The following is a 9,491-nucleotide window of genomic DNA, read 5'->3' as shown; positions in this document are numbered from 1 at the left end:
AAAAGAAAAAGAATGAATGTCTTACTTTAAGAAGGAAGGATTGGTAGGTGGCAGATGTTTTACATAATCATCTCTTTCCCCAAGGACAGGCAGGGTTGGTGCTATATTATTTTACCACATCTTGCAACATCAATAGGAAATGTTGAGAGTAATTCTGGCTGGGGGAAGGGAATGGAAGCAATTATGTTAGAATTGTACAAGATGGGGTGGGCTTCAACAGACGTTTAAATAAACTAGAGAATAAGAAGGTATAGACCAAATGAATTACTCTGAAATGTAAAATTTTTGGTATTAGTAAGATGGCAGAATTTTTGTTTGTTCTTAGCTTTGCTTCTCTGGGCTCCTGAAAACATACCATGGGATCTGCTGCCAGAACCACTCACAATAAAGTTGTCTTGTTTACAGGTTTTTGGTAAGCTGTTTTTATTCTTTAATAAATAAGAAACGATGCCATTGTCCTTTACAAAGTAGCTGAGGTTTTACTTGAACAAAATCTGTTTGGAAATGTTAAGCTGGTTACACAGAACTAATATGCCTCAAGGTGGTCATTCTCTCTGGATTAAAGCTGTGGAACAATCGTGGCTCCTGTTACAAGGAAAATGACAAAGGGCCATTATGAGAGGGGACAAAAATCTCTGTTCCCAGAGGGGGACTGACATGCTGAAAGTCCCCCTCTACATGGCAGCACAAAAGCCTGATTGCCTCAGATTGTTTGTTTATGTAGATCAAAAGGCTGCCATTAATTGTGCAAGTGGGACTGCTAAACAGCAAAGAAGGTGGTGATTGGCTGGATTCTTGCGCATGGGTTGGTGGCAAATCTGACAAATTCTATTACTTTTGTTCTAAGCTCCATCTGGACACCTTTAGGAAAAGAAGCTAGTTATTATGTACTAAAGTAAATAATCTGTACTCTTAGAGTAAGAGTTTGAACTGTAGAATTTAAAGGCAAGAGAACTTATTAAGGGTCTTCCCCAAAGCTCTCTCCAAGTGAGACTAAACTGTACATCATGACAGATGTTCCAGTGACATTCAGTCCGGTTGAGTATAATGGAGATACACCACCTGAAAATGGTCAACAAAAAATCACTAAAATCACTGAGGAAGCCGCTGATGTGGATGGTGCCCCATCATACAGCAGGGTGGAACCTAGTCTTGAAGATATACCCACCGGAGGAAATCGGGAGAAAAGTGAAAAATTACAAGGGACCATACTGCTCAACTCATCTATGGATGAGAAGATTCTAAAAGGTAAAGCATTTTCCTTCTCTCTAATTTGCTTGATTTGATTTGTAAACTCACTCAGGAGTCTTGGGATAAACTGTTATGACAGGAATAAGCTGCACACCCTCCCACCCTCATCCATGCCCTAATGTGATGCCTTATTCTACGGGCCTGCATAGCATAAGGACTTAACTTCTGCCGTGGGTAAAATCCAGGCTTATTTATTTGATAGCTCTGTGACTCTAGGGAACTTTCTCAGTCTCCTGAAGCCTTAGTTTTCCCACTAGAAGAAGGCAGAATAATAGTACCAACATCTGTAGAATTGTTGCAAAAATTACTGTATTGGTTAAATGTTAACTACTGTCATTTATTATTATATGAACATTACTGTTTGATTAAAGGGAATTCAGAAATTCAACTTTTTCTTCTAAATATAGCAGAAAATTTCTGAATTCATGGTAATATACCTCGTGTAGACATTAAAAAATGGGAGGTTATCATTATAAATAAAAGTAACCAATGAAGAAATGAGTTCAAAGAGTGAAATAGTTATTTTTAATCATCACAATTAAAAAATCAAAGACATCTACCTAATTAGAGTCTAAATTGGTAATTTATTTATATTAAACTAATTAAATGTTAAAATATTAATCTTGTGGATTTTTTTCCCCAGAAAAACCAGAAGAGAATCTCTATATTGTTCATAAGGCTATCACAGATCTTTCTCTCCAAGAAACAATTGTTGATGAAATGACATTCAGAGGAGGTAAGAGGAACTTCCATTTTGTACACAGAAACTGTTTGACTGGACATGGAAAACAGTTTTTGCATGGGATGTTGCATGAGTATGGTATTGAAAAAGCAATCCAGGCAACACCTTCAAAAGCTCAAAGCTGCTATAGGCAGATAAGGGAGTCTGGACTTATCTGTGGATTCCACCTTAAAAGCATTACAGACCCTTCAAGACTGAGATGGCGTGGATCCGTGTAACTGATTGGCATGCTTTGACTAGACGATATGATACCTGCGTCTTAATAAGTTATTTCACTACATTAACATTTCTTTTTGATTTAGTGTCTTCAAGTCTATGTTAGGCACCTTGCAAAATGTAAATGCTTCAAAAATGGGTTTATCCTAAAAGTTTGCCATTGACATACAGTTTAAAATAGATCTTATAAATTTATTTGCTTTATAGGAAAATTCTAAACCTCTGATGTAAGCACAAAATGGTTACCTAATTCTTGTCAAAAAAAAATCTTCCAGATGATGAAGTTAATTTTAATTTATTCTTTCAGAAAATGAGAGAATAGAAGGGACATTGATTTTTAAGGGACTGTATTATTTTCAAAGAAACTCAAGAGTCTAAGAGACACAAAATCTCTTAGACTTCTCTTCTAAGGAGACATCTACATTTAAACAATTTCCAAATGAGTACAGGATAAAAATCTATTAATTTATCATTCATTTCCTCTCTAGCAGCCATAAACATCTTATCTCGAAATTGAAGTCAGCTTGGTAGACCTAAGCAATTTAGCTTAGTTGGTAACTTAAACAAAACATTGAAGAGATTATCAGTTGAAATATTAGAACATCACATAAAATAGCAGATGTCAAGGTGGACATGGATGTGATTGGCAGTTTCCTGGGTTTTTTCACTCTGCCTGGACACCTCTCAGACTGCCTGCTGACTACACACAGTGGTCTACTGTGTAGTCACTCAAGGAAGAATGTATTAAGCAACAGTCATTGTCATGCTCTTACACTTTCACAGGTTATTTATGAGACGTAAGCCCCATGAAATGGGCTAAGTAACCTCTTTGCCCTAACCCTTCTGCTTCCAGTGAGTAAGCAAACTCTCTGAGGCAGAATCTCGATCTTTCATCTAGAGCCCCTTTCAGATTTCTGACCAGGAGACAATAGTTTTCTAGGATCTTTTATTTTTATTAAATAAAGAATAAAAGCAGTCTGGATTTTTAAAGTCGATAGTCTCAGGGTGAATTTTTCCCTGCAGGAATCCTTTTGTGTTTGGTAGAACATACGTTTCTCCTATAGGGGAGAAGAACACATTTTGGTGCCTTTTATTCCCACAGTGGCAAACAGCTATAAAGTCTCCAAAGAGAATACTCCTAGACTGAAAAACAGGAAGATGCTAAAAATATTGAGAAAAAAAATCTATAATTTAAATTCAAGAAGTTATTTCATGCATGGCAGCTCCATGCCTGAGTCATGAATATGAGCAAAAAGATCAGTTTCTTTGGTTCTTGTGGGGAAAAAAAGAAAACAACACAAAGCTTAAGATTATAGCAAACATTCTAATGTGTACTTTTAGTTATAATGTAAGGAATATTGACTGGATGCCAGTGACCTGATAGGAGTGGTGAACAACTAGTGAGGGGTGATAATCCATCTTCACATCTGTCTCTTTGTGTAAGTTTACTATCTGATTCCAATAGTTGGGGGAAAAATAAGAAGAGAATGAAAAATCTTTGATGGAAATGGACTTGTGAACTCCTTTCAGTGCAAATAGGAAATTATGAAGAAGGGCAAAGAGGAACGGTGCCTCTCACTTTATTTAAAGACTCTTAAGGTGTTGAAAGGGAATAGTGAACACAACCCTGAGTCAAGCAACTTCAGTCTGAAGCTTCCCACAGAAGTCCTTTAGGAATGAAAGCCCAGAGAATAGCCTCTGCTGTCTTATTACTAATTCATTTTAGCATGCTCAATAAATATTATTGAGGATATGCTGATATGACCTGTTTGAAAAGTGTAAAGTTTGCAATGAATTAAGCCTTTTAAGAGTCCCTATATGGTACCAAAAATTTGAGTTAATTAAGGACATGCTTAAAACAATATGCTAAACTAGCACTATGTTGATAGGACCTCAACATGATTTTTAAATCTTGGCTGTTTGGAAATCAGACCTTAGACTATATTGTATGTCCTTTGGTGGGCTCTGTGCCTCTGTTAGCCCAGCATATGACTCTTGACCATCTGTGGTTCCCTGCCCCTCCTCTGAGCTGGTACTTTAGGACGACTCTGACAAGTGTGGTGGCAAATACTGAATTTGCTACTATGAGTGTGACCAGTCATTGGCAGTCGTTGTTTTTACTATTGGAAGAAAGCCTTTTGTCACTGTGAGATATTTTTCTAATTTTCCTTGAGGGGTACATGGAGGTGGGGGGAGTGTGTGTGTGTGTGTAGAAGATAGGTCCAAATATTTTTTCATATATTTACAAATCCAGTCATGATAGCCTAGACAGGATTTTTTAAGTGTGTCTCAGGGAATACCAGTCTCACTAGAGACAGTAATTCGCAACAAAAAAGTTCCAGAGTCAAGTGAAGCTGGGTTGCTGACTTATTTGGATGCTAATATTCATTAGCATTTAAAAGGCTTGGATAGATTCTGAAGATGCTTACTTAACTGTGTTTAATGCAGTGTTTTCCAAATTAATTTGATGGTGTAACCTGTTTTATTGTGTAAAACATATTAGTAACCCACAGAACAATATCCCATAAATCACATGTTGGAAAATGATTGTCCAGAAATATAATTTGGAGAATATCTGAGTGTTTTGGAATCTCTGTACATCTCAACTACCACTTGATTTTGCTACAGGGCATCAGTGGGAGAAGATTCCTTTGAGGAGTAGTAACCAAGAAATAAGTAGACAGAAAGGAAGAATTGCTGAACAACCTCTAGAAGAGAGAGAAGATGAGGATCTGAAGACCAAAACTCATCAGGCAACTGAAATTGAATGGTTAGGATTCCGGAAACCTAGCCAAGTTGATGTGTTATATTCTAAGCATGATGAAGAGCAAGAAGTTTGGGATGAAGAAATTAATGATGATGATAATTGCAAAGATGATGAAGATGAAGTTCGAGTAATAGAATTTAAGAAAAAAGGTGAAGTGGGTTCTCAATTAAAAGAGGAAGTTGATGCAAGTGAGGACTCCCCCCTGAGCAGCCCCAGTTCCCAACCTGTCACACCAGATGAGCAGCCAACCTTCGAGAAGAAGAGTGACATCTCCAGAAATGCTTATTCAAGATACAACACAATATCCTATCGGAAAATCAGAAAGGGGAACACCAAGCAAAGAATTGATGAATTCGAGTCTATGATGCATTTATAAACTAACTGGAACTGAGAGCTTCTCACACCCACTAAAGCAAAAGCTAATTTTATTTTCCCGAGATGCATCTTAGTACGCCTTCTTTGAGTCATCCCCTTTAAAGAAGTGGAAGCTTAATCTCTATTTCACTGTAGAATAATGTGAAAATAACCATAGACAAAAATCCAGTCTGATAACCTCAAATCAAAAAGCTTCACTCTTGGACATTTGCTTTTTAAAACTTCACTAATATAGACCTATGTGATAAGCACTAAATGGCCAGCACTGCAGGGGAAGCTGGCATTTAAAAGTTTGGCTTTAAAAGTAGTAATGCTAGGAATTGTAGTTGTCAAATGAAAGAGGACTATTTGAAATGAAATGTGTTTCTTTTAGTGTCTTTCTTCTGTACACTGAGGGTGATAGAAAGCCTGGTATTAAATCTCTCTTTCTTTTAAACATGGTTTTATAGACTCTGGCAATAAACTTTCCAAAATATTTTGCCTCTCCTATTATCTTCAGAAAAGATTTTAAGTTGTTTTTCTTGGCATCTACAGAGTGAAATTCTGTACAGGCCTCCTTCCTAGGTGTTACCATTCACTGAATTTTCTCACTAGAAGGACTGAGCAATTGTCAGGAAAATTCTATTTACTAAATGTTGCCTTTATGTTCTCAAGATGAATTAAATCCATTGTGAAGTTGCTACAGGGAGGGGCTAAAAAGATTGGTGGGCAATAGACTACAGAGTTATAGCAGATAGTTTATTTCTGTGAATATAAATAAAATCTTGTCTAGCACAGTTAAAAATCATTAAACATGAAAATGACAGCTTTAACACAATTTTAAGAAAATACCCCTCTCTATTACTACACTTTCTCTTATTAACAGTATCTCAGAATAATTTTCTTTCCTTAGAAACCTGAGACAACTCTAGTCATAACTGTACTAGTTACTATGAAAATGGAAATAATTATCTTAGAATATTTTCAAAGTAGAGTGTGAGCATGTATTTTTAGTGAGAAAGCTCTGATGGTTTTGGGGAATATATAATTTACTGGACCTCAGCCCAAATCAAGATGCTTAAAATTGTGCTTGTGAAGCTTCACTCAAACCAATGTGTCAAATAATGTATTGAATATTTATGAAAAGGGAGAATCTATATTTATATTCTTAGATCCATAATTTTTCATTTCATGCTTCTATATATATTACCCTAAGCTTTCTGTCACCGCAGATAAAGACATTTTTTGGCCCTGAAAATGAAAAGACAATTCCTTATTGTCTGAATGTAATACAGTCTTCATTGTACTATTCAACCCTTTGTTTATTTATTTTTCATTTTGTGAAAAACCCTGGGTTAGCCCTTCTTAGATTATTGCTTATTTACGTGTAACAAATCCAACACATTCTAAAGGCAAGTTCTTTAATTCTTGTCATATAATATGTTTCCACAGTATCAATTACTATTATTTAGTGTTTATGAGGCTCAATTTTGAATTCTTTTTCCTTTTGTTCTTTCAAACAGATACTTTGCAACCTGACCATGTAAAAGTCTGTCACACTTACTTGATCGAAGCTATAGGTTTCATTCTTTACAATGCAAGTTTTCAGAGTAAAGCTGGGGAAATCAGGTCTTTATTGATAAACTTAGGTAGAAAATTGATGCACTAGGACAATTACCTGTCTATTTAGATCCTCAAAATCTTTCCACCTGGACAACCTACTTTCTTTTTGGATTACTGATGACCTCTACCTACAGGTTTTTACCTAACTCTAAAGCACAGTATTGTGTTATCTGTCATGGAACAGGACCATGGTGATCTACCATCAACAGAGCCTGTATTTTGAATTATTTCAGCAGAGGTGGTGAATTCCTGTGGAATGTGAGATAGGTGGGTGGTCTGTGGCCATTTGACACTGGCAAGCAACTAGCTGTTCTGGAGCTCCAACCTGTAGTAATCTTGGCCTTTTTACCTTTGTGCTCTTACCAGATGATTAACCAACTATGAACAAGATTCTGTCACCAAAGACTATTTCAGGGTATGTTCAATGATTGAGTGTTTAATGCTTACGGTTGAGGCAATGTACTTGCAAAAGAGCTCTATTCTGTGGCATTTATGCCCGTTGCCCGATGCTGCCATCTTGCAATAAGGCCACAGAGTTAAGTGATCATAAGAAACATGATGGTGATGGGTGGCTGTTTGGTTCTTTGTAACCTAGAAAAGACGTGAGTCTGATTCAGATTGCATGGGAAATATTCAGCTTATTTGAAAAGCATATGGGACCAGTTAGGAACACAAACTGGTAACTACACATGAAGGTTTCCTGCTTTTATGATTCAAAGCTTAGGGCTGGAAGAAGGACTCTGGTACCTGGTAGGAGGGAGAATTGATTTATTAGGAGAACGCTGATGTTTCTTACATGACTTTTTATTTTCCTTAGATGCTGAGTAAACAGGAAGTAACAACAGATCTATTTCTCTGTCAATATAAAACTTACCTTCAATATACTGCTAACTTTGAAGACATAGAATATATCAGACTCTATCTACCTGTTTTTTTTTTCTTTTTTAACAATTTAAATAAAGAGCTGCTGTGTCTGACTTGCTCTCAAACATTTGTGTCCTTGATTTTGGAGTCTAAACTTTATTTTCTTCGGCTGCCTTTTAAATTTTAGAAAGACCCTTGCATATCAGCAGCTATTAAGACTATCAATAAATAGTGCTTCAGAAATCAAGAGAAAATTTATTTTAATTCATTTGCATTATTTATTTCAAAAAGGTCTTAAATGATTATATATGAAATTGCAAAAAATTTCTGGTGGCTAGATATGTAATGTTCATGAAACATTTCTATTATTTTTACAGGAACTGAGCCATTGTTTCAGATGGATCTTAATTGCAACAACTTGAAAATGTGTATATGTATTTGTAGCCATTAAGGTAATACATTTGCAGTAAACTATGCTGACATTTTTACAGTAATTGATTCTACATACTTACATGGGGTCGCACTTTTGGCACATTTTCAAATGTAGAATGGATATTTAAGTTTTTCAAAATGATAGAAAAAAACATTTAAAATAAGTAATAATATAGAATTATGGAAAGAAATAAAACACCCAGCATATCATAAAAAAGAAATACATTTGACCATATGAGAAAGCCACTACTTCTTTTAAAGCCTGAACTTTCATTGCTCTATAAAAACAAGAGGGCTATAAAAAATAATGTCAGAAGTTATAACATTTGCCAATATTAAAATATTAAACAATAGCATAATAAATATGAATACCAAAATGTGTATAACAGCTCATGAAGAACACAAGGTGAGTAGGCTATACAATCAACATAAAGACAATGACACAGGTAATAATGAGCAGTGGAAATTATACAGATACATGGGAAAGTACAAAATCAAGTGAAGTTTGTAATAAACTGCCAGCTTGGAAAACTTTTGGAAATGAATTTGGCAAGTAATTTGAATTTTTCCTTAGGAACTTTAAATTACATATTTGATCCCTTTGTAATAAATTCAGTTGGTCAGAGGCAGAAAAATTGGGCACTTAAAAATGTTCAGATTTACTCCAAATTCCTTACTACTCCATAGTTTTAATCTGGTTTTCCAACTTAAAAAAATGTTTTCAGGTAATCAATAGCAAAATTCACTAATTTAAATTTTGCCTTCTCTTGTTTTTATGCCTACCTCTTATAGCTAATACGTATAAAACTAGTAACATTTGGGCAGTTGTTTGAAGGAGAAGAATTAAGGCATGTGAATAAACCTAAACCTAACAAGCATCCTGATCATTTATAATTTAGAGTTTGTTTACTTCTTTCAAGTCTGGAGAAAAATACACAGAGTGAAATTCCATATAGGTTATTTCGTTCAGAAGGCCAGATGCAGATGAAGCTATGCACTTAAAAGAGGGTTAAAAATATCAAAAAACATGTCTTAATGTCATAATTTTCTTTATTAGTAAAAACTCTTGGTTTTACTTTCTCCCAATTCAAAGCATAAAATATAGAAACACATCCACACCTGTATATGTATATATGTGTAGATACATGCATACATATATATTTTGAATGGTCAAGTAGTCTATGCTATCAAAAATTTTAGTTTAAATATCTAGTATAAAGACTTTATATAGATATTTATGAC

General features: G+C 35.1%; 1 protein-coding gene across 1 annotated transcript; it reads left to right on the top strand.

The window, feature by feature from the left end:
• Window positions 1-785: 785 nt before the first annotated feature.
• ERMN (ermin) lies at window positions 786-5,824 on the top strand. The gene is made up of 3 exons (XM_010985612.3): window positions 786-1,248; window positions 1,895-1,987; window positions 4,838-5,824. The coding sequence occupies exons 1-3, from the start codon at window positions 1,008-1,010 to the stop codon at window positions 5,350-5,352; spliced, it is 849 nt and encodes a 282-aa protein (XP_010983914.1). The 5' UTR covers window positions 786-1,007; the 3' UTR covers window positions 5,353-5,824.
• The last annotated feature ends 3,667 nt before the right edge of the window (window positions 5,825-9,491 follow it).

The sequence above is a fragment of the Camelus dromedarius genome, chromosome 4 (genome assembly GCF_036321535.1).
Source record: "Camelus dromedarius isolate mCamDro1 chromosome 4, mCamDro1.pat, whole genome shotgun sequence".
Taxonomy (NCBI): domain Eukaryota; kingdom Metazoa; phylum Chordata; class Mammalia; order Artiodactyla; family Camelidae; genus Camelus; species Camelus dromedarius.
Note: the sequence above shows the minus strand (reverse complement) of the source record. Positions and strands in the feature narration are given on the sequence as shown.